We start from the raw sequence: 25,637 nt of genomic DNA, 5'->3' as shown, positions 1-25,637 counted from the left end.
GGTTTCTCTTACTGCTCCTGTGAGCTCTGTTTCCTAAGGAACCAAGGCTTCTGTGAGCATTGCTCATCCATCTCTCCCTCTGGCTTCTCAGCATCTTGGATAATTTCAGCCAGATGTGGCTCCTGTAGCTGCTGAACATTCCTCTCTCTCTCTCTCTTGCTTATAAAGCAATGGGGTAATTTAAAAAACCATCCTCATCCCCAGAACCACCCCAGTGGTGGGGCACTGCCTCTCTTGTGTGAGGGGCTGGCCCCTCCTGCTCTCACCTTACCCCCATCCTGCTCTGTGTTTGTGCAGGGCTCAGCTCAGCATCACCCTGACCCCGCTCACCTGGGAAAAGCCAGCAGAGCTGCCCTGGAGCTGGTGGGAATATAAAGAGGAACATCAGCCAAGGATGTGGGCTGCACTAGGGGAAAAAACAACAGTGAACTAAATCTTCCTGCTGGTCTGCATGAGAGAAGCTGAGATGGCAGCTGGCTACCATCCTGACCACACACATGAGCTGGCTCAAACCCTTCCCAGTGCTAAAAGCAGCTCTTGATTAGCTGACAACCACTCAGCCACAGGGGTTTGGTTTAACTCTCTTATTTAAGATGCAGGTCCAGTGTCTTGTCAGCAGCTAAAGGATGCTGCAGGAAGGACTTACAGCACTTCTCCCCACTTACAAGAAGCTGGTTTCACACATCAGCTCTGTCTCACCCTTTTCAATTCACTCCACAGGGGTGATGCTCTGACCACAGAGCAGGTCCAGTGGGATGGAGCAGTGTTCCACATAAAGACTTCCAGACAGCATAAACCAGCACAAGCAATAGGAAAAAAACCCCAACAACACAACCCACCTTTGTCTCTCTTGCACCTCTCATGGGAGCCCAAATCTGGGAACACTCTGCCACAGCCCTCACACTGCTACAGTGCCCTGAATGGGGACTTTGTAATTTCTTTAAACCTTCTCACCAGCACCCTTTTCTTCCTGGTCCAACTGTCCTTCCCTGCAGCACAGGAGCTGCACCAAGCCCAGGGCAGTGATTCCCTGGCACAGGTAAGCCTGTGTATGTGACAGCACCTGGGGAAAACACAAACACCACTGTGGGGCAGCACATTTCCCACCACAGCTCCATCTGTGCAGCACTAAAAACCTGCACACGGCACAGACTGCTCCCCTGAGCCTGCAGCCCTCTCTACTCTCACCTTCTTGCAAGCACCCCGAGGTCAGAAGATCTTTCCTGTCTCCATCCATCCATCCATCCATCCATCCATCCATCCATCCATCCATCCATCCATCCATCCATCCATCCATCCATCCATCCATCCATCCATCCTCCCACCCCCACAGTGTCCCCACCCCTCCTGTCCCCAGCCCAGCTCCACCCTGGGCTCCACTGCAAAGTTTGTTTGTTTGCAGAGCAAAGGGAGGGGATGGTTCTCCTGTGGCTTCACACCCCTCCTGCAGCAGCAGCTCCTGAAACACCACGAGTGTTCAGGGCTCAGCAAAGGCCACCAGCAGCCCTCAGGCTGATGTTTTATTTCTTTGCTCAGTGCTTTGGGCTGTCTGATGTGCAGAAAACCCCGTGTCCTGTGAAGCTGCCATTAGCACTGGTTTGCTCCCTGGGTGCTGCTCAGCCCTGTAATTTCCTTCTGAGGCTGTGAAAAAATCCAGAGCAGAGCTGGCGTGGCTCTGACACCCACAGCTCCTCAGTAGCTGGAGGAAATGGGGTAAGAGACAGCAGAGGATCAGGTCTGTCAGTTAAAATAATTGGATTTGAACTGCAACACTGCTCACTGTTTTGTCTGATGAGGCCCAAAATAAACTGCATTACATCACTGCAGGTCACACTGAGCTAATAAGGGTCTGTTCCTCACACTGGGGAAGGACATTTTGGTGTCCCCTGTGTTTTCTCCAGTGCTTTGCAGTCAGAGCTCCTTCCAACTGTGTGAGTGCAGGGGAAAATTAATTCAAACTGCTGCCCAAATTATGCAAGAGCCTCATGGAATGGAAAGTGCACATTAACAGATTTTACTATTTTAGGGTGTTCTTTTATGTCTCATAATTTATTTTGCCATCATATTTGCAGACAAATAGGAAACAACACAGAAGCCAAGTAATCCTAAGGGTGCTGACAGAAGATGGTACAAGCAAATAGGCACCTCCAGAGAAATGCTACCTGAATAAACCCCAGCTCACCTGAATAGTGACAACATGATCCATCCCACAGCACTACAAATACAGGAATGCAATCCAACAGAGCCTAAAGCATCACTGGCTTTGCTAATATGCCCAAAGGTTTGCCTTGTATGTTCCAGCTTTCTCAGCAGCTCCAGTGGAAGCTCACAGGCCACCTCAGGTTGCAGTAGCACCACATTATTTTACTCTGCAACCCAAGAGGTCATCTCACCCATCTGTGGATAAAATAATCAGTCAAATAATCCCAGTCCTCCAACTTCCACCCCAAAGGACAGGGTTTAAACCTTCACCTGGTGCAAATCTGGACTCCTCCAACACTTCCATGGGACCTGTGACAGTTTTTATCAGCTGAGGAGCCCCAGCTTCCCAAGACCAATGAATGAAAGCAGTCAAAGCTCAAAGGGCAAAACAATTCCCTTCTGTTCTCAGCCACATTCCCATTCTCTCATCTGCAGCCTGAGATGCATCAGAGCAGCTTCACCTTGACCAATTTTTATCATCACAGTGCTCCAGCCCTGCAAATACCATTCTCTTTTGCTTCCTCCACCCCTCCTTTGGTTAAAATAAATCCCTTTGATTAAGGGAAATCAAGAGCACCCAACTGAACTCACTTCCAGCAGATCCTCTTGGAAGCACTGCCATAACTGCCATCTATCAACAGCAGTGGAAAACAACCAAGCTTTTTAAAACTGATCAAAATATTTTTAAAATTTATCAAACCTTACAATAGCCTTGAGATACAGATCCAGACTTTGATGGCAATTACAACTGTCCCCTGTTTCCAGGAGAATTCAGCACCCATGCCCCATTAAACTCCTTTAGGAGGGACAATTAGCTGGAGACTGACAGTAATTTTGCCAGTTCATTTACCAGAAGGGATAAAGCCAACCTGAACCACATTAATGTGAGAGTCTCAAGACCAGCATCATTCTGAGCTGTTGTACAAGAAATGTACTGCTAGAGAAAGGGATGTGGCCATGGTGTTAATTAGGATTGCTGGGGTGTAAATAATGTTTTGTTTCATGAAGTCTGGCTAGGGCAAACAAATTATTTAGCTCATACTACAGCTGAATGAAGAGCTCAAATGTATAAGAGGATGTCTCTGGGAATCAATAGTGGATCACTGAAACATTTAATCACAGTTTTACTGATCTCACTGCACCATCAGAGCTCTGCAGTCAATGGTGCTGATATTCTCATTAACAACAGAACCATCAGTCTGAAACAGTAATGGGGCAGAGGAGCAGAAAGGGCTTGTGCTCCAAGGCTTCCTAGGGGAGCAAGGAACTCTAAATCTCCCTTTTAGGAGTTTCCACTGTGATCTCCTGTCAGAAGCCAGGACATCCCTCTGGCTGCCCTGGATGGCTCGAGTCCCTGCCAGGGGACTCAGAGACCTTAGCACGGAGTCAAAGACACCTGTGCCTTTGATTTTAACCCATGGAAACAATGACCAGCTTTATATGAGGATTCACAAGCCACGAGAGTTTAAGTAGAATGATAGTTAGTTTGTCACAAGGTAGAAAAATAGAATTTTAGGGTTTTTAGAATGGGGGTTCAGAAGCCAAGATGAAGGGATTTGGGCGTGCCTTGTCCTTCTTCTTTCTTCTTCCTAGCCTCCATCTTCTGGGTGATGGTGGCACTTTTGGATTGGTTTAGAGTAGAAGCTCAGTGTCTAACATAGGTGATAGGTATTGGCAAATTATTGTAAGTAAAGTACATGTAATTTTTAGTATAAAAAGATCACACCACCTCTGAGGCAGTCAGTGTGCCATGGACCAACTTGCTGGACAGACCTCAGCAGGTCAGAAAAACAATGTTATAGATAACAGAGAATAAACAACCTTGAAAACCACAGCTGAGCAATCTTGACTGCTTCTTCAGTCTCAGGGCTGGGAAAAAGAGAATTTCCAACACCTTGGGGTCACCTTGACCACTGAAACCCCGAGAATCTCCCACCGAGGGTGAGTGGCTGTGAGTGCACATCCCCAGGAGGGGAGATCTCACTGGGGACTCAACCAGCACCCATGGATCCACAGCCAGGCTCAAGAGCTGGTTTCAAAGCTCAGCACTGCCCACACTGGGGATTTCTGCACATGGGAAGTGTCTTTGTTTCCCAGTTCTGATCCTGCTACCTGGCATCACTCTGCAGCCCCTGAGGCAGAGGTTTCCCAGCAGTTTGGGAGATATGCCAGACCTTTGGGGGCAGCTGCTGCCTTTGCATCCCACACTCCTCTGATTCACCCCCCTCCCCAGTTTGCTGCATCCTCCTGCCAGGCTTCCCTGCACGAGTCTCTCAGCCCTGACCTGCACATCTGACACTCCTGTCCCAAGGCTCATTTCTCCTGAGTCTGGCAGGAGAAATGCTGTGAGAGCTTCTGCCTGGCATCTACAGGCTCCAGACAGTCTCTCCCCAAAGGATGTTCTGAAAGACACTGAATTTCTGACCAGGGGTTCCACCAGGCTGCCTGGAAAAGGATGTTGCTCAAAACTATTCCAATATAGCATTTTCTTATTTTTCATGCAATTATTGAACAAACATCAGAATGCAAAATAGCCCCTGGGACTGGAAAATGGAATTAAATCTTCCAGCAAACATGAGAAAATGGATACTGACATTTCTATTAGCAACAAAATGTTTCATGCTTAGAAACTGGTAACCTGACACTGCTCCAGGGAATTCAGGAGGGTGAGGAAAAATGGTTTGAGGCATCATTAGGAAGGAACAGAGACAGAAGTACACCTCAGTGAGACACAGCTGGATGCGGGGTGGGCAGGAGGACACCCTGGTGTTGGTGGCACCGTGGTTTGCTCACAGACAGTTCAGGTCAGTGGGAAAAGCAGCAGCCCAGCCCCTGTGCCATCCCCAGCTGTGCTGAGCCTGGCAGGGGCAGGCACAGGAGACCCAGCAGTGTGAGCAGCACAGGGACAGAGCAGCCCCATGGCACTGGAATGGGACAGGAACTGTCCAACACACCCACCCAGGAACATTTCTGCTGGGGACATGGCCTTGGCAGTGCTGAGCCAATGCTGGACTCCATGATCTTTAAGCCTGAATGATGGTGTGACATTCAGAGTGTGACATTCAGAGTGCTGCCTTCCCACAGGACACAGGGTTTTCCCTGGGCTCTCTTCTCAGGACACGACCCCAGGAAACATCCAGGTCCCAGGCTGAGAGCTGAAAACTGCATCAGCAGCTGGTTTGCAGGACAGGCTGGAGAAGGAGCATTTTTTGGCACAGGGTGGAGGGCAGGGGGGCAGCCACCCCTGGGGGTTCTGATGGTGCAGCAGAAGGGAGTGTTTGGTGTGTGCATCCCCAGCTTTGTTTTGTTGTAACATCAACCTGGTCCCCCTAAGGAGGAGCCACCTGGCCAAAGCTCCCCTTGGAATTTACAGTCCAGGACAACCAACAAATGGCATTCCAGGTCATTTGTGTGGCTCCTGTGCTGGGTTTTGGAGACAGTGCCATTCTCAGAGACACTTCACAACCTAAAATCACTTCCATGATGCCCACCAGCCTGCTTCTCTTCCCCTCCTCTTCCCCAGAGCACTGCTCACTGAAAATGGCTCACCCTCTTCTCTCCTATTCTGTATTTAATGGCTTTTGAACTTCAAAGAGAGGTGAGAAAACCCCATCACTTCAGCATGCAGTTAAATATTATGCAGCCACATTACTGAAGAACACCTACAAAATACAGTGCTAAAATAAACTCCCCTTTGAATTCTTCTTATAATATCTTTCAGAGAGCTCAGAACACACTGCCCTTCTTCCCACACAGCACTGAAGCACCTACTTCACTTTAAGCAGGTACACACTCTTCTCAGAGTCAAAAGGACTCATCATGTGCTTAAAATTATTCATTTTCCTCAAGTACTTGGTTGAATCCCAGCTTTTATATCCAGAAGTTGCACAGTAGAAATTGGAAACATTATTCTTGGGTGGGTATTATACCCACATTGGCAGATACATTCAAATTATTTATTGCTAATAGAACACATCCGACTCCAGCAGACAGCTTTTATAAAAATCTAAAATAAAAATGCACCTAATGTACTCTCTGTGAATATGGATACTCCCCACACACTGTGTGCCTCATGTACACAATACAGCAGAGCTGAAATGCTCAAAACATAAATTGAGAATATATGAGATCAGAATTTAATTGTGGTTTTCATAACAGCAAACTGCTGGAGCTACCTGCATATTATCAGTCTTGAAAAGCATCATGAAAATAATATTTTAACCTTTAATCTGTAACGTGGTCTTTGCTAATAAAATTATCCCAGAGCCATCCAAGCACATAGCTGGTGTCAACTATTTAAAATGCAGAATAAATTAAATGCCACTTACATATAGCAAAGAAATACCCAGCTAATTTCATGCACTTTCATGCTGGTGCAGCCACACAACAAACACAGTGGAGCTCTGTGTCTCCTCTTCAAATCCTGCTCTTCTGCAAGAAAACCACCCAAGCCACTGCTCTGCTATCCCAGCCTCTGCAAGGCCATTGTCACCTGCTGAAAGAGCTCTGAAATGAGCTCTGAAACAAACACAACACCTTTTATCTCCAGCTTTCAATCCAGCTTCACACCCCCTGCTCCAGAAACAAAGCCACTGGTGCTTGGCCTGACCTGCTCCTGGGGAAATCAATAGAAAGACTCTTGATAACTGATTTGTTTCCATCAGGTTTCCAAATTCCCAATATTCCAAATCAAATGCAGGGAATGCCAGGAGGTGTCACCCTGATTTTTTAAGTTTTTCTAACCCTTCTGATGTTTACACTCTTGTAATGAACCTTCTCACACACTTTATGCAAATAACTTATTGTTTTGCATTCTTTTCTGGAAGACAAGAAATTTGATGGACTGTTGGTTTGTCCAGTGCCATTGGAGAGGTGACACTTCTGGAAATCTATAAATGTTGGAGTCAGAAATTAAAAATCTCTCTTTTACCTTGAAAGAGCAGCATGTCCACATCGTGTTATTTCGTGTCCTATAGTGACACGGAGGGATCTTGTGCACAAGACCATACTTACTTCTACTCAATGAGATATGGGCAGTAATCAACATAAAGAACATATAAACAGAGAGGAAGAACATGGAAGATGCTGGACATCAAACAACTTATCAGCCAGAAGTGTCTTTCATTACCTGCAGAATAAGGCTCCTGCTTCTCACTGTGGATGAACTCTTTTCTTTCATATTTGGCTCTGATCCACTGCTCCCGCAGTAATCTGGAAAAAAAAATACAGAGAACAGGAAACATGGTCCAAGATACACTAAGAAAGAAGTCAGAACCATGAATTCTTCAATGAAAGCACAAGTGTGCTTTAAAAGTCTTCCAAAAATCGCATTGTACAGTCTGGAGTCAAGGGTTTCTTTTGCTTGACAGCTGGACAACAATAAATCATTTCCTTGCACATCCAATTTTATTGGAAACTTATTTTGAAAAAATGCACAGATTTAGCAGAAGAGCCTGTCCCCACCCACCCAATCAGCCTCTGTAAAAATTCCCTCAGTATATGAACCATTTTAGACCTAATTTTCTCAGGCCACATTCTTCAGTGAACAGGGTGAGTAAATTAAAAATCCCAACCACATACAAAAGAGAGATTATTGCCCTGAAGATACCAATACAGAAGCAGAAGGTGCTGAAAACCCATCTGGCCAAGCTCTTCCAAGCTCACAGCCCATACTGCCAAATTTAAGAAAGCAGTCTATGATGCATGGCAGCAAATATGATTAAAATGTCCTTTACTTTTAATACTGAAATAATATAGATGATTTATACACCAAGACCACAAATTCCAAAAAGGAAAAAAATACCCCAAAGATTTTTTTTTTCTATTTTATTTCATCATGAGTGTTTGAACCAATGAAATAACTTTGATCTGGAATATGCTGGAAGTTGCTTCAAACCATTTTTAACTGAACTTATTTCTTAATTGCCCTAGAACCCTAAATAGCCCAGGCAGGCAGATCACACTCAGAAATAAAGGCATGTGTTATCCCAGCTTCACAGCAGACATTTTGGAGCTGCCTACACTGAAGACAGCAAAAGATCCCCCAGCACTGAGTGTGTTTTGTAAAACCATCACATTTCAACACATCAACCTCTCTGCCAATGAAAACTATTCATATGCTTAATCACCTTTTCTTTTTTGCTGATTATGCAAACCAAATGGTGTCTTTTCAGCAGCCACATTCCAGAAATGCTCAAAGAACATAAACATACCAACATTGCTTATGAAAATTCATCTGCAGGTACAGCAAACACGTTCAATAAATCTGCAAGACACTATCCAATGAGAACTGAGGCTGTGATTGGTTTCCTGGCAATAAAGGGGGAAATAATTACATAGATTTTGTTCCCCCATTGTGTCAGCTCCTCGGTTGGGGCACCAGCCTTCTCCCCAAGGCCTGGGGAGCACCACAGCTTCCCTGCCCCCAAAATCAGCTGTGAGCTCCTGCTGTAAAACAAACAAAGCACCAAATCTGCCTCTGCCCTTCTGCTCCTGTTTCCATGGCTGATCTTTAGCTGTTACACATCTGCCAAGTTTGGCTGTGAGCTCTGAGCACCCATCTCCCCTCTGCTGCCATCCTGTGCTGTGCTCTGGGTGCATCCCATCCTCAGGAGCTTCAGGGGCGCTTTGTGCAATCACAGAAAGCTTGGAAGGGACCTTAAAAGCATCCAGTTCCAACTCCTCTGCCATGGGATTGCTCAAACTCCATCCAGCACCCAAGGGGGCTCTTCTGGGTCCAGCAGGATGTCTTTTCTGGATCTGACATCCACAAACATAGAAACCTGATGACCCAAAAGGTGGAGCCCAAATGCCTGCTCTATAATGCTGTCACTGATCAGCAGAACTACAAAAACTTAATCATAAAATAAACACAAATACTTGAACTGACTATTCTTCTTGCAATTTTTCCTGGCCAGCTGCTGTGGACAGCTTGTTATCACTGAAGCCAAACTTTCAGCAAGATGATCAGGGATGGAACTGGGAGGAAGAAAATTCACACCACCCTCAGCTCCAGCTGACGTCAGTGGCTCCAGCAGGAGCTGCAGCTGCTCTGAATTCTGGAATTCTGAGAGTCAGCCTTCCAGCATGGGCTTTAAACACAGCATAAATTGAGATTCATGGGCAGCAGTGGGAAAACACTCCTGCTGCAGGATGAGGCTGTGCAGGAAAGGCTGCAGGGCCCATCCCTGGGATAAACACTCCTGCTGCAGGATGAGGCTGTGCAGGAAACCCTGCAGGGCCCATCCCTGGGATAAACACTCCTGCTGCAGGATGAGGCTGTGCAGGAAACCCTGCAGGGCCCATCCCTGGGGATAAACACTCCTGCTGCAGGATGAGGCTGTGCAGGAAACCCTGCAGGGCCCATCCCTGGGGATGGATAAACACTCCTGCTGCAGGATGAGGCTGTGCAGGAAACCCTGCAGGGCCCATCCCTGGGGGAGCACTTCCCTGACTGCCCAGAGCTCTGCCCAGAGCATTGCTGCAGTGACCCCAGAGCTCTTGTGCAAGAGGGCACCCCCGGGGCAGCCAGCAGGACCACGCCCCAAGGGGAGCCCTAAAAAGCTGCAAAATGTTCCAGCTGGTCTCCCTCAACATCTGGCCCTGAACAGGAGTGGCTGCAACTCCTTAATTTCCCAAAGCCCATGGGAATCCAGCTGTGCCACTTTCCCAGCAGCTTCCTGGCACTTCACACACTCTTCCTCTTCCCTTATCATCACAACCCCAGGCTCTTTCAGCAATAATTTCCCAAAACCCAGAACACACCACAGAGCAGCCCACAGTTTGGACAACTCAATGCAAGGCCACCAGCAGCAGCTTCTGCTTCAGGGGTTATTTATAGAAAGCAGAACAACTGCAGTAAAAGAAACCAAAACAAAAGCCCAGCTAGGACAGCGAGGAGTTCACCACCTCCCTTCACTGCAAGAGAGAAGCTGAGCAGGGATTTCACCACATTCACTCTCCTGGACTAGATGCAATCCTGCCATGAAAAGCTGCTGGTGCTAAACCCCAGTTTCACCAGCACAGCTGTGATGAATTCATAGAGGAGCAGGAATGTGTCCTGGGATCTACAGGAGCTGAGAGCAACTGCAGGGCAGAAGATCCTCAAACCATGCAGGGATTGCATGAAAACAGCCACCACTTCCAGCAGACTGCTGGCCTGATCTTAATTTAAGTCTATTTTCAGGGCCTTCAGAAATAGCTGCTGCTGTGTTTTATTTGAAATGCACTTTTCCAGGTGTGAATATGTGTGTGTGTAACCCAGGGCAGACACCACATACCCAACACAGGAGCCTCCATCCAAATCCACCTTTGACTCCAAAAGGATTCTGTGACCAGAAAAGACTGCAGTAACAGCCCCCTGGTATTTTACTGCATTTCTGGTGATGGGATAATGCAGCAAATCAGCAAATATATCTTATTTGTGTTTGTTAAAAAAAAAAAGTAAGTGCATCATTCCTAAACTGTGGAGATGCATCAGCTTTCAGGATCAACTCCAAAAGCTTTAACAGCCCACCTAAAGTCTGTCAGGCTGCTGGTTACAGGGAACTTGTCATTTTTTGGCAATTAGAACAGAAAATTCATTGTACTCATCAAAAACCTTGAGGCAAATCAAAAAACCCCACCAACAAAACAAAACACTAAGGAAACCCACAATTCAGAATAAGGGAAAATTCTTCCCCCAGATGGGAAAGGACTGAGCTTGAGTGAGGGACAGCAGGTCCAGAGGCTGACAAAGCACTGCCCACACCATTGCAGGCACTTGTTTGCTTTCATGACCACCCACATGAACACCAGGGCTCTGCCCAGGGGCCAGCAAGGAAGGTTCCAGAAGAAGCCACTGGAGCAGTTCTATCTTGGTCCCACCCACTCAAAGCTCACAGCAAAAAGCACCACAGGAAGAGCTGCTGAAGCAGTTTAATATCAAACTGAGGCTGCATGGCTGCAGTGTGCTGTGTGGAGGAGGTGCTGCCCAGCCAAATTCAGTCTCTCCAGTTTATTTTTTCCCCCAAGACTGATTTTCTCTCAGCTGGGTTGGCTGGTGCACTCCAGAGCACACCCACAGATGCTGCACACAGAAGCTGTGGCTTTTCTAGAGACACATGACAGACAAGAAACCCCAGCCAGAGGCGAAAGTGGCCCAAAAGACATCAAACACCCCCCACTACCACTGCCTAAGTGCATCCTTGTGAGGCACCATCAAGTCCAAGAAAGACAAAAGAAGTGAATGTCAAACAGAAACACCATTTCCAGAAGCCACACTTGCAGCTTCTGGAATTTGTCAGAGGTTTTTCCAGCAAAAGCCAACGTGCTTTCCACAGGCAGCCTGGTGGATGCAGCCATGCCAGCTTTCTGTCAAACAACTGCTCTAATGAAATTTTAAGTCAGAATCCAAATTCTTTGCTCAGACTGCAAGGAGAGCCACTGCAGCAGAGACTAAAAGCCTATCTAGCTCCACACTCTTTTCCTATCTAGGAAGGTCTTGCTGTGAGGACTTGCTTTTAAAGAGCTTTGTGGAGGGATGAGACAGCTGGGGGCTCCTTCAGGCTCTCTGTGCATCAGCTCAGCTTGCAGAGCCTGAGGATTGATGTGCCATCCCCCTGCCAAGAGCAGCACCCCACAGCAAGGGGTAAAACCCTTGCATTATGGTTTTGGAGAAGTTAAAACTGATTCTGAGTATGCAAAATCACAACATTCTCAGTTAAAATGCTGACTGGTTCCTTTTTTTGTTTGATTGCTTTACACGCACTGTCCAGCACACCCCAACGCTATTTTTCAGAATGGTTAAACACCAATTAAAAACATGTAGGAAACAGCCTCTGTCAGTACCACTTTAACCTTGTGGCAATTTCCTTTGGAAATTAAAGTAATCAATATGAATTAACAGGTTTACAAGCTAACAACAGAGAAAATGAACAAGAAGAGTAAATCCCGTGGCTGGTCAGGATTGAAGGACTGGGCAGACCTCAGCACTTGGGTGACTTGAAGAATTCCTAAGGCTCAGAGCCCAGTTTGAGCCACCAAGGAGGTTCTACCACTTGGGAATGAACTGATGAGCAGCCACTCCCAGTGGCCACACTGCAGCACCTCCAACTTCACACCCAGGACATCACCCAAGGCACTTCTGAAAGCTCTGAATGTAAAATCTGAAAACCCTCGTTAATAAATAGGAACCTGAGCAAATCTCAATTTTACCCCTGTGGACATTATGCAATGAAGTTTTTTTATATCTATAAAGTTTTTATTCTCTATGAAGCACTGGCAAAAGGAGGTGACAGAGGAAGGGGTGAGAAGTTTGCAGCCCTGACTGCCACTGTGCCCAGGCATGGCAGAGGAGAGGCCCTGCTGACCTTCCCACTTGGTAGCTCCCCCACCAAATGTACCAAACTTCAAATGATTAAAAAAGAAATAAAAAATCCAGAGATCTCCCAAGCAATTTTCCCTCTGCACATCTCAATCAATACCAAAAGGCCCTTCAGCAGTAACTGTTGTTGTGGGGATGAGTGCATGGATGGTGTGTGCCTCTCTCTGGCTGATGTCTCAGCTCACTGCAGATACCACACAAGCAGCACAGCCCATCCATCTCATCCTGCCCCATTTTCCTGTGCTGACAGCCAGAACACTGAACTGCTCTGCATGAGGAGCAGATGTAGCTCCCACTGATCCAAGCAGAGAGAGGAGCAGAGCAAAGCACTGCAGCTCCTCCTCAATGCCACAGGATGAGGCTCTGCATTCCCAAATCAAGCAACAGAAAAGCCTGGTAAGTATTGGGCAGGGACAGGGATGTACTTCCAGCTCTGCAAAAGCCCAGAAAGAGGTTGTCTCACTTTCTTCTATCAGTTTTCAGCCCAGTAAAAGACTGAACAAAGCATTTTTCCTTTGCTTTTACTCAAGAGTGAGTACCTGCTGCTGAGTGGTGACTCAAAACTCGGCCATGTGCTTGCAATGTGTCTGCCCCACAAAAATCTGCCTCACAGCTCTCCATCTGCTGCTGTGGTGCACCAAGCTGGGCCATGACCCCTCATGACCATCCAGAGAGAGGTTCTGTGGTTTAAATTCCACCCCCAAAGCTCTTTGGGCCAAGGTTGTGGTGGTGTGGGAACATCCCAGAGTCTGGGACTCATTTCAGTGTTAGGGACTGCCCAGAGGAACAGGAGCTGGCTGCTGGTCACTGTCCCTGGGACATGGGTGCTGGCACACAGAGGAGATGAGAGGCAAGAAGGGGATTTTTTGTTTGTTTTGGGGTTTTTTTTTTTGTTTTGTTTTGTTGGGGTTTTTTTTGGTAGGGTAATTTTTTTGGCTATGAACTTTCCCTGGGCAATTCCAGAGCACCCCTCCAACTTCTCAAACCTTTGCCAAGTGTCATGCAGAACCAGGAAGCTACAACTGGGTTTTTGAAGGATACAGAAGCCAAATGCAGCAGGCAAACACTATGAATTTCCCAAAGAGCCAACCACAGCACTGTGGGCAAGAAGAAAAAAGGACTAGCTGGCACTGCAGCACTTCTTCCCCCCAAACTTCACAATTCCTCATGCAACCAAAGCAGAGGGATTCCAGAAACAGCATTATAAAATTAACAAGCTTCAAATGAACAAAGAGCTGCCCAGGCACTGCAGCTGTTGGAATGAGAAGCACCAAAAGCTCTCAGTGCTGCAGAACATGGTTGGAATCACTGCCAGTGCTGGATGGAGGTGTCACCCATGGAGATGCTTCCCAGGGCTGCAGGCTGGGAACAGCTCATGCTCTTGCAGTGACTGGACTGCAGCGAGGCGGGGGAAAAGCTAAATTTACATGCCTGGAACAAGCAGCACTCCCCTGCACTTGTTCAGCATGATCTTGAGAGGAACAGAGAGCCCTGAACTAGAGAAAGAGAAATACAACTGGGCACAGCATCCCAGGGTGTAATGTGCCCACAGTGCTGGTCCTGCAGATGTGTCAGGGGATTCTCTGCTCCTCTGAGAGGTCACATCCATCCATCCCTGCTGTCATGGCAGGGACCCAGCAGTGCTGGCCCAGAGAACCAGAGCAGAGCTCCAGACTGAGCACAGGAACCAGGCCATGCAGGCTGGGAATTGTCCCAGTAAGAAGCTGGGACCAGAAAAGGGTCAGAAATTAGTCTTGCAGCTGCTCCCAGGAAGACTGGCCTTGCCTCATCCTCCCAATGAATCAATAAATAACCAAAAAGAAACAACAACAAATCCTTTCAATCCCCTGCTCCAGCTCCTCACAGGTTCCCAGCCCAGCATGGTGCTGCTCCATCAGCCACGGAGCTGTGGATGGAGTGGCTGCTCCAGCAGGGTCCCTGGGAGCTCACACAGCTCCAGTAAGGTCCCTGTGAGCTCACACAGCTCCAGCAGGGTCCCTGTGAGCTCACACAGCCCTGGCTGGAGCTGAGCCAGTGCCTGGCAGAGCTCCCCAGAGCGACCCAGCTCTGCAGGATGGAGGAAGGGAGGGAACAGCCCAGCAGCAGGGCTGAGCTGCACTGGCCAAGCAGGACACAGCACCAGGCACAGACACTGCTGCCACCCCAAAGCAGCAGGAATGGGGATGCTCCTGGTCTCCAGGCTGCTCCAGCAGCTCCTGCTGCCTCTCCCTGTGCAAGGAGGGCCAGGTGTGATTGGTACCCAGATCTCAGGACACCCCAAGCTGCAGGGACCTGCCCTGCTCCCTCCTCCAGCACCAGCTGTGCACCCCTCAGGCAGGGATAGGCCATGGAAAGGACCAGGACTCTCTCCTGGGCAAACTGAGCACCATCAGAGAGGCAGCACCTAACTGAACTGAACTGAGACTTGGGAGCAAACAGAGTCAAAATCCCCCAGAATTGTTTCTCCTACCAATCCTGCTTCTCCAACCCCAGCATGACAAGCACACACAAGTCCCAGAACGGCACAGCCAAACTGCTGGGATTCTGGAGCTCTGAACGTTGCATACATGGATGCTTTGTTCTTGTCAGGCCAGGCAGCTCCACTCACACAAAAATAAAAGAACACCTTGGTACACAGCAGGGCTGAACCCTAAAAGCCAAATTCAGTCCATCCCCTTTAGCCTGGATGGCAGAGCACGTTCTGGCTGCTCAGCTCCTTGCTGCACAAAGTCACCCCAGCTCACCAGGGAGGTTACTCCACACTGCAGGGGAGACACAGCCTTTTAGCTGCCTCCATGGAGGAGATTATTCGTCATCTAGGTGGGAAAAAACCCAACAGGAACCCCCAGTATTTCTGCATTACAAATAACCCAGCATCTCACACAGCAGATTAGCAAGTTCTGCCTTGCTGCAGAAGGGGGATTTGAAAAGGCAGAGGAAATCAATGGGTAGAAATTGGCATTCTTGCAGCTCTAGAAACTCGGAAGAGCCTGGGGAACAGACAAACTATTGACTCCCCTGCATCATCTCAAATGTACTTATTAAATAAGATCCCACACGCAGCATAAACTCTACCACATGTGTGCAGAAGGAAAAACATTTTCAGGACTTTTATAAATGAAACCTCCATTGTGGAAAAAAAGAAAAGTCTTATGCTAAAACTAAAGTATTGCAGAGGCTGCAGCTGCACAAACAAATAAATGTTGTTTACCAGCAGAGGTATTTACTTACTGGCAGTCAAGATACGTTGGTTTATAATAAAATGGTGGCATTTTAGATTCATATTTTGCTTTTGCTACATTGTTTCCATTCGAGGCCATAAACTGTAAAAAGAGAAAAAACCAGAAAGAATTAAGAAAATTTTAACAGTATTTTCTTTTATTCTCTTTTACTTCTACAGAGCAAAAAAATTATTGGGATGGGGGATCTGTTCTCTTACTGAGAGGTTCACCCAGGACTGTGCACAGAAGGGCTGCTGCAAATAAATATTGGTTATTATTGCAAATAAATATTGGTTATTATTGCAAATAAATATTGGTTATTATTGCTAGGGGTCCTACAGATTAAAATGATGCTGAGGACATGTCCCAACCCCACCTGCATCATCCCACAGGAGCAGGAGGCAGCACACAGTGACATTTCCCCCTCAGGCATGGGAATCAGATGGATCCCAGGAATCCAAGATGGGCATTAGGTAACCAGGGGGAAAAACATCACACTGGCTTTTAGTCTCCACGTGTTACAGCTCCAGCAGGGTGATTGCTTCTGATAACACATCCTGTGCCTCAGATCACATCACTTGTGCCAAAAGGATGAGTTTGTTTTTGCAAAGTCATTGCAGCTACCTCAGGAAGGAGCTTGAAGTGATAAACAAATAAATAAACAAACAAACAAACAAATGAACATATAAAAGTTCTATCTCCCTAGACAGCCCTCCTTTCCAATAAATAAATCTATAATGTTTTTATCTCCCCTGACAGCCTTCCATTTCTTCTGATACACAAATGGCTGGTTGAGAACTCAGCAAAGAAAACTACTTATTTTCTTATTGATATATTTTGTTTATTGAAATTCACTTTATAAGTGTAAAAAACCCCATTCTTTTCCAGGCAGCCATGCTAAATACATTTTGTTTCGTGTCAAATGCCAAGCATACAAACATAACAAGCAGTTAAGCTTTTTTTTTTTTTGTTATTATGGTTTGTCATGGTTTTGATTTCTCACATTTATATATTCAATCTATTCCCCCCAAAAAATACCAGGGAAGGAAAAGCCCATGGAACACTAAAGCCTATTGTGATAAAACACAGAACTCCATGAGGTGCAGCTTTCAGAAAAACCTCAACTCTACCCAGAGAAGACAGAAATCAGTGACTGGTAGAGTCCTTCATGCCTTTGAAGACGCCAGCAGTCAAAGCAGAAAGGTTTCCTGGGTGCCTTTAGCAGCACCACAGAAATCCAGGCTGGTGTGGGGCATAAATAGAGAGAATTTATACTGTGAGGGTTTGGTTTTCCAAGCTGTGAATTTAAGAGGAACAAAACCAGAGACAGCTGAGCTGGGCAGGTGTGATGGTAGACTAGGCAGACAGGTCTAGTCTGTAAGATATATCGAGAAAAAGAAAGAAACAAGAGAAGACAATTCATTGTAAGAAACAAGAGAAGACAATTCATTAAAAATTAGTATTTTTTATATGCCATTTCACTGACATCTTTATAGGGGTGAGGAAATCCTTCACGGAAGGGGTGCTGTACTTCAGTCAGCCCAAACCTCGCTCCCACATTCACTACCTAGACCTGCTTTGTGACATCCCATTTCTTGTGGCATCTTCAGGGAGGAAAGAGCCCAAAGGCCCTGGCTGGGACCCAGGCAGGGCAGTGCAGGGCAGGGCAGGCAGGGCAGGGCACATACCTCCACCTGGGCATCGTCCCACTCGTCCAGGCGCACCGACTTCACCTTGCTGACCTGCGGGATGCTGCGGTGGATGCCCGAGCAGCTCAGGCAGATGAAGATCCCCAGGCTGTGGGATGCCCAGTCCGGGTCTGGAAGCAAAAAGGAAAGAGGGAATTGCACTTTACTGAGCTTTGAGGCAGAGACAGGGCATGGCAGGCGAGGCCAGGAGCTCAGGGAATGGCAGGGGTGTTCAGGAGTGACCAGGTCTGATGTCCCTGAGTCTAAAGGCATCAGGTAAATAGACAAGGAAAATAAATGTTTCTATTGATAGGAATACAAATTAAACTAGCAATTACCAGATCTGCAATCCCCAATGCAGCTGTTATTCCTCAAACCCCGAATACAGACAGCTGCATGTGCCTGAGACATCCATAGCTCACTCCATGCTCACATGAAGAGAAGAGGGGAATATCCTTCTCTCATGAGGAAATTCCATCTGAACACTGCATGGAACAGAAACTACATCAGCTCAGGGAAGCCACTGTGCTGCTCCCTTTTTATTTATTTATTACATGTGCTCCACACAGAGACTTTCCTCCCACAGCTGCAGCTCCCAGCAGCCCAGCCCTCCATGCCAGGAGGTTTCCAGCCCTTGCTTCAATGGAAAAATGCCACCAGTGGTAGCTCTGTACTTTCTCTGAGCAAAACCACGCAGTGTTTACAGCCCTGGGCTGACATCTCACACAAAGCAGTGTAAACAGAGTCCCTTGCCTCCAAATTCCTCCCTGGGAGAGGCACTGCCTGAAGCAGGGAGACAGAGGGACAGGAGGAGGGCAGGGGCAGGAGCAGGACACATCCAGCAGTGTGCTGGCACTGCCTTGCCAATGAAGCCAATACAGGGATCTTTGTTTGAACTCCAAGGCAAATGTCAGTGCCTGCAGCTCCAGCTGTGCCCCAGCAGCACGAGCTTCACTGCAGGTCACCCAGGCAGACACCAAATCCTCCATCCTGCCCAAACCCACAGGGCTGGCAGCCCCTCAGCCACCCCATGGCACCAGGCTGGCACGGGGTAAGGGCAGGTCTCTCCCAGCCCCTCACCATCCTTTTATTCCCCTCTGAACCCTCACTGCCCACAGCACAGCAATTATTTATAAAAGGCAAGGGGATGTGCTTCCTCCTCCTTATCCATATTTAATGCCCTGGCTGTGCCAGTGCAGAGAGCAGGCTGGCATGGGGCAGCTCAGCTCCTGAGGGGGAAACAAGGGCTGCCACCAGCCCTGCCCTGCCTCAGGGACAGCCACCAGCGCTGCCCTGCCTGCAGGGACAGCCACCAGCCCTGCCCTGGTTCAGGGACAGCCACCAGCGCTGCCTGGCCTGCAGGGACAGCACCAGCCCTGCCCAGCCTGCAGGGACAGCCACCAGCCCTGCCTGGCCTACAGGGACAGCCACCAGCCCTGCCTCAGGGACAGCCACCAGCCCTGCCCGGCCTGCAGGGCCAGCACCAGCCCTGCCTGGCCTACAGGGACAGCCACCAGCCCTGCCCTGGTTCAGGGACAGCCACCAGCGCTGCCCTGCCTGCAGGGACAGCACCAGCCCTGCCTCAGGGACAGCCACCAGCCCTGCCCTGCCTGCAGGGACAGCACCAGCCCTGCCTCAGGGACAGCCACCAGCCCTGCCCTGCCTGCAGGGACAGCACCAGCCCTGCCTCAGGGACAGCCACCAGCCCTGCCCTGCCTACAGGGACAGCACCAGCCCTGCCTCAGGGACAGCCACCAGGCTCCCCAGCACACCCTGGGGAAGAGCAGTTCAGTCCTGCAGAGGTGGCTCTGCTCAGATGCAAACCCCAGAGCTGAATGGGGATCCTCATCAGACACAGCTGGGTGCCCACATGGGAGAGGGGAGCAAATTCCCAGGCTGACACAAGTCCCATCAGCCAGCAGCAGACACAAAGGTGGGGTTTTTCTGTTTCACATGGTCTCCTATCCTCACCAGAGACCCCAGTGACTACAACCCAAGCCTGGCAAGTACAAACCAGTCAGGTTGATGCAAGGGCCTGGTGCTGCCCACCCTGCTGATCCCACAGCTTCACACCCCATCCCAGATCAAGCCCCCCACTCATTCCAACCTCAAAGATTGTGGCCAGTTATTGGGCTGTGGGCTGGCAGCAAAAATCAAAAATCATGCTCAGGCACTTTCTGTGCCCTAACTCATCATATTTTCCTCTCTCATCTCCAAACATGTTTGTAATCAAAGCCTGGGACCCTCCAAACTTCCTGCCACAAAACCATCCCAAGGTTCTGCACTGCTGAAGGGTCCCGAGGGTGCACGTCAGGCAAGGTGAAAGCAGCAGGGTCATGTTCAAAGAGCCATCACTGCCCTTAAAGCAGAGGATCAGATACACAGAATGGTAAGAGGGTCCAGAGGACAGAGCTGTGGCACTGGTGAGGAAGCTGAGGCGGCAAAGCTTGAGCTGGGTCCCTGGGCTGAGCACAGCAGAACTGAGCTCAAACGTTCCCAGAGCAATGAGATCTGATCAAAGCACTGCCCAGCCCAGGGAAACAGGCTCAAAGTATGCACTGGCCAATAAAACATGTTTTATTGGGAGTCCCAATGCCTCTTTAATATTACCAGATTTATCTCAGGCATACAGGTGGATTTCTTCATGCTGTCTGCAGCTTCCAAAGTGGAGTCAGGCTTCCAAAGTCCTCCCCAGGAGGGAACCCTGCCCTGCCTGCCCTGCTGTGTGTGACAGGACCAGGACACTGCACACCTTCCTCCAGCCCGGGAGGTTGTCTAATTAAGCAAACAAAAGCTGGATGATATCAGCTTTTGGGTACATACACACACCTACATCATATACACAGGGTCACCCTGTGTGGCTGCCAGAAGGTGACAGTCCTTCAGAGGAGCAGAGACAAGGGGGTGAGTGTGACCCAGCCTTGAGGGGATGTTCTCAGCCTGTTCTTACAAACCACAGCCAGCAGCTCTCTCCTCCTGCAGCATTTCCCCTCCTGCCTAGCCCCAAATCCGTGCCCATCCAACACCACCAGTGTCCCACATTTATAAATTAAATCCGATTGATTTCAAGGAGCACCCTGCCAGAAATGCACATTTCACCTGCCCCACCAGACCTGGCCCTGGCCATTCACATATCAGCCAGGTATTAATTAATAGCAGCTTCCTCCTCACTGCTGTTCTGGTTTCAGAAATGTGTCTTTCATGGCAAGGGTGGGTGGAGGAACTGAGGATGCTCACTGGTTGTGTGATGCTCTCCTGTCCCAGCCCAAATTTGGCAGATGGATTTAGTCCCAAGGGAAGCACCAGGCAGGAGGAGAGTTCAAAGACCTCAGGTACTGACTTAGCCCCATCCAAAAAATTGCTGGGTAGTGAGAACCCCCAGAACAAACTGATCTGCCAGGGCAAGTCTCTCTGAAATGCCACCCTTGCCATAATTTGAGATTTCTCATGGCTCCTGCTCTCCTGGCTGAGGACATCTACCAGACAGCAAGGCAGCGCAAACCTTTCCAGGCTTTAGCTGGAAGCCAACAGGAATTTCTCAGCATCATCTGAACAAACCAAAGGATTGCAGAGCCCTGCCAGCCCTGGGGCTCCTGCTGCCCTGTGACCTCCCCGTGGCACAGCTCTGCCTGTGGCCAGGAAGCAGGGGGTGGAGGATTCCCCAGCTCCTGGAGGGCTCTGCCAAGGCTGCTTCCCCTTCTCCCCCACTCCCTGCACTCGTGACACCATTTCCAGAGAAACCAGGGAGGATTCAGCTGCACCCACGCGTCTGCAGGGGCTGGTGACACACCCCAGGCAGGGCCAGCACCCACGGCTGCAGGGATGCTCCTGCAGAGCCTTTTAAGGGCTTGGGGGCTCTCAGGGGCTGCACTGCTCCCCAAACACATCAGGGTCCCTCTCTCTGCTCTCCAGCACAAATTCTCAGCTCAAGGACAGGGATAACACCAGTGATCCCCAGCCTTGGCTTATCACAGACTCCAACCCTTCCAACGGCTGCACCAGAGATAAGACAACATCTTACCAAACATGAAAATAAATTTTCATCAGTGTCTTCACACAAAACACTGAATTTTGGAGCAGCACCATTAGTTTAGTGAGCCACTGACCCCAGGCTGCATGGAAGTGGAGGTCTCCACAGAGAGGTGAAGTCCACCTTGCTGCTGGACATTTCAACAGCTGGAATATCTTCTCCATGTTGGACATTACTGAGAGTTCAGTGATTTTATTATTCTGTCTGGGCATGAGCCAAAAAAGTGCAATGAAATGGCAATACGCCATAATCTGGGCTTTTTGGGCATTGCTCAAAAAAGATGATTTTTTTCCCTAAACCTCCAGAATTTTGAGCAAACAGCAGTGAAGCCTAATGAAAACTCTCTGGCATGCCCAAGTTCCAAATTACTTTATTCCATTATTTCAAGCCAAAAGGAATAAAAACGAACGAGGAACAATGGGAACATTAAACCAAATGCACTGCTGTAAGTGCAGAAAGACTCTGATCCTGAATGACCAGTTCCAGCCCTAAAAGGCTTTCACTGCCCAGTGTGGTAGAGATTCCTGGTAACTCATAAACAGATCATAATGCCTTTCAAAATTAAGACATGAGTCAGCTTCATTTTAAAAATTAAAGAAACAAACAAAGCTAAACTAAGCTCAGGAGAAGGGCATTGGGCTGGTATTTTCCCATCTCATTCATCTGAAAGGAAAGGCATAGCCAGAGATTAGAGAAGCACCCAAAACAAAACTAAAACACTTGATGTGCTTTAAATTCAGCTAAATTCAGAAATTAACTTGTCCACCCAGCCCCTTTTACCACCACAAGCCTCAGGAAAAGCCAGCACAGTGAACACTGCAGCTTGAACCCAGCATTCCTGAACTTAGGGAAAAAGAAAAAATGAAGGCTAGGCACAGAAAACATAATGGAGGAAAAACCAACATAAGACACAAGATAACTTTTAGAAACCAAAGAGATTGGAAGCTGGATGGTAATGGATTAAAAAAAAGAAAAAAAATCACTATTTCCTGTATCCAGAATATAAACATGGGGTTCAAGTTTGAAAATCCCTAGATGCAATCAATCCAAAACCCCATGAAGCAGAGCAGCAACAGGCTCAAAGCAGACAAGAGCAAGAACTCAAAGAGTCCCAAAATTTGGATGCTCCTGCTCCACCTTTTGCCTTAAACCACATTTATCACTACTTAGAGCACAATATGATGACCAATATGAGGCCAATGCACAGCAACACATCCTCAACACATCCTTCAGCACACAGATGATGGCCTGGCCCTGCTGCATCCCTGCCACTGCAGGGTCCTTGCTTGGGATGCAGATTCAGTGGATTTTCCTGAACCCTCTCCTGTTTGAGGTGGTAAATGGACCTCTCCAGAAAAACAAAACCTTTACTACCCTGCACCAGAAATGGGACTCATTGATACAGGGTAGAACCACAGGGATTTTAGTGCAGTGCACAAGTACAAAGCCTTTCCTGCTTGCTGCTCATCTCCTCCCTGCCCGAGCCAGAGAACCTCGTGTTCAGCACCAGAGTTCTGTGGCTATTTACACTGGGGAGGGATCAGGAGGCTGATAAACAGACCCTGGTCATGCATGTTGAAAAATAACAATAAAAGAGTTAACACTGAAGTCAAACCACCTCCTACCAAGTCTCCTCTCTAAGTAGGAAAATTTTTCAGTGAAGGCACTAAACTTGCCAAGGTCTTTTAATTCAGCTGGCAGGTCCCAGCAGCCCCCTCTCACTGTCTGCAGCCCACGATTGTGCTGCAGCCCAGGCACCAGGACTGGACAAAAACCACCATCACATTAAACCTCCTTTGTTCCAAAAAGCCCTTTTTCCCCAGCAGAAAGTGGCATTGAGCTAAACACAACTACTGTGGGTTTTTTTTTTTTCCTTCTTACCCCTCTGCTCACAGCTGGGGAGGAGGGCTGGCTGATTCCCAGGGACAAAAAAAATAAAAACCAAAAAAACTCAAAAAACCAAAAAAAAAAGGAAGAAAAAAAAAGAAAAAAAAAAAAGAAAGAAAAAGAAAAAAAAGAGAAAAAAAAAGAAAAAAAAGAAGAAAAAGAAAAGAAGAAAAAAAAAAGAAAAAAGGAAGAAAGGAAAAAAAGGAAAAAGAAAAAAGAAAAAAAAGAAAAAAAAAAGAAAAAACACAAAAAAACCCCAAAACAAAACAAACTAACAACAAAAACAAACAAACAAAAAAAACACCAAAAAAAAAAAAAAAAGAAAAATTTCAGTTTTTAAGTGAGAGGACAATGGAGGTGCAGGAACAAGTTTCCACTTTGAGCTGGATGATGAAAATCCCGTTTCACACCATTGGAGCAGCAGAGCTCTGGAACAGCTTTCCAGTGGGAGGCAGTGGGGGCAAGAGAGGGAAGAGCTGCGAGGCAGAGCCCCATCAGTCCCCGAGGGGATGGGCAGCCCTTGGCAGCGCTGGGTGGCTCAGTCACCTTCCCCATCTGGGTTCTCAGGAGCAGGTTGGAGGGAGGGAGGAGAGGCTGAGATAAATCAGTGCCCTCCTCAATCCTGAGCAAATCGAGCAACCCCCAGCGCTCAGGCGTTTCCCTGTAATCACCGCCCTCACTTGCTGACATCCAGGGAGCGGAAAAGCTTCACCTGCTGTAGGACTGAGAAGGAAAAGGTGTTTACAACCATCTCAGCCTTCCAGAGGCACTGTTACACCAGATCTGCTCGGCTCTGCAGCACAAAGCTCCAATTCCAGACTCCCCTCCAGCGTGAGCCTTCTGCTCTTCCTCCATCCTTCACCCCCTCGGGGCCTCAGGCACAGAGGGCAATGTTAGCCAGGATCCATGTCCCAGTAATCCATCCCAAATAAGAAAGATAAAATGATAACAAGCCATGTAAACTGCTGCTGGAGGGTTTAAACTGCAGGATTGCTTTGATGGGACTTCCATTTCTGTCTTCAGAGCCTCTCTGTCCTCCTACAATGTAAAATAATTCCACTCCATGGAAACACGAGCCTAAGTCATAGAAAAATAAAGAGAGAAATACTCAAAGTCTTGTTATGCCCTGAGATAACCATCCGTCTTATGATGTGAGGAAAGATTGCCCGAGACAAAGAATCATTTAGAAAAAGGAAAGGCTGAACTGCCACATTAGTCTTGAAGAAAAAAAGATTATTCTAATGCACAGAGAGCCATTACACACCAGCAATTCAGTAACATTGCTCAGTTTGCACTTAAGACTGCATTTACCATGCTGTCTTCACTGAGAAAGCACAGCTTTAAACCCACAAAAAACACAACACCCAGGACACAGAAGTGCGTAATGACAGAGGACCCAAAGCCCCATTTAATGACTTTATTAGTGGCTCCTACCCCAGAATTCAGTCCCCAAGATGTAACCAAGGCAGCCTCATTATGCATTACAGATCGATGACATTTTCTGCAACTGAAATATCTTTTATTCAAAACAGCCTTTCTTTGCAATTTAAGGTTTTATAAAAACACAATTAATAAAAACCTAAAAAAAAAAATTCCAAACACAAAAAAACCTGCAAGTGAAAAATGCAATCTCTCAGTTATTTTACACTCTGATTTTCACTTTCTACTTTAGCATCCTTTCTGCATTCCCAGCTGCCATGGCCAGACTGTTCTCTCCACCTGAGACACTCCTCAAAATGTTTCCTGGGGAAGACCCAGATCTGACCTTCCTGGGTCACATTCAATCCCCATTTCCACCCAGGTGCAAGTGGGCACATCCTTGAAGGAAACACACCTTGAACAGGGCAGCCTTACAGGGCTTGGCCACTTCAACAATCCTCAGCCACGATTAAGTGGCAAATTCTGCCAAAGCAGCAGGTTGTGCCCAGATGTCCCCAGGGAGATGGGTTCATCCTGCAGGGGATGAAATTATTTACCCAGCCCAGGAGGAAAAGCCTCCCCCGATGCCCCATGTCTGTGCCTGGCTTTGCCTTTGTATGGTCACAGCTTAGCCCAGCCATGCCAGGCTGAGAGCTCCATTGCACCAGGGGTTTGTGACAGGACACAGAACACCTGGGACAAGCTGTGGCTTCAGGGCTCTGGCTACTGAGCCTCTCCCAAATGCCAAAGCAGTAACAAAAGAAAATAACCCTTTTTGACAGCAGGGAAGGAAAAAAAACAAACAAACTTTCACTGGCTGGCTGATT

The 25,637-nt window shown here is 47.8% G+C and overlaps 1 protein-coding gene across 1 annotated transcript in view; it reads right to left on the bottom strand.

Moving 5' to 3' along the window:
* The window catches only part of ADAP1 (ArfGAP with dual PH domains 1), a 49,439-nt gene that overhangs the window by 21,225 nt on the left and 2,577 nt on the right, over positions 1 to 25,637 (bottom strand). The window contains exons 2-4 of the mRNA XM_036392783.2: positions 17,475 to 17,605; positions 15,797 to 15,888; positions 7,331 to 7,413 (exon numbers count right to left, since the gene is read on the bottom strand). Of these exons, the coding sequence (XP_036248676.1) occupies positions 7,331 to 7,413; positions 15,797 to 15,888; positions 17,475 to 17,605 (306 nt within the window). The remainder of the gene's footprint in view (positions 1 to 7,330; positions 7,414 to 15,796; positions 15,889 to 17,474; positions 17,606 to 25,637) is intronic.

Source organism: Molothrus ater, chromosome 16, assembly GCF_012460135.2.
Source record: "Molothrus ater isolate BHLD 08-10-18 breed brown headed cowbird chromosome 16, BPBGC_Mater_1.1, whole genome shotgun sequence".
Lineage (NCBI taxonomy): Eukaryota > Metazoa > Chordata > Aves > Passeriformes > Icteridae > Molothrus > Molothrus ater.
This window is presented reverse-complemented; position numbering and strand designations above follow the sequence as displayed.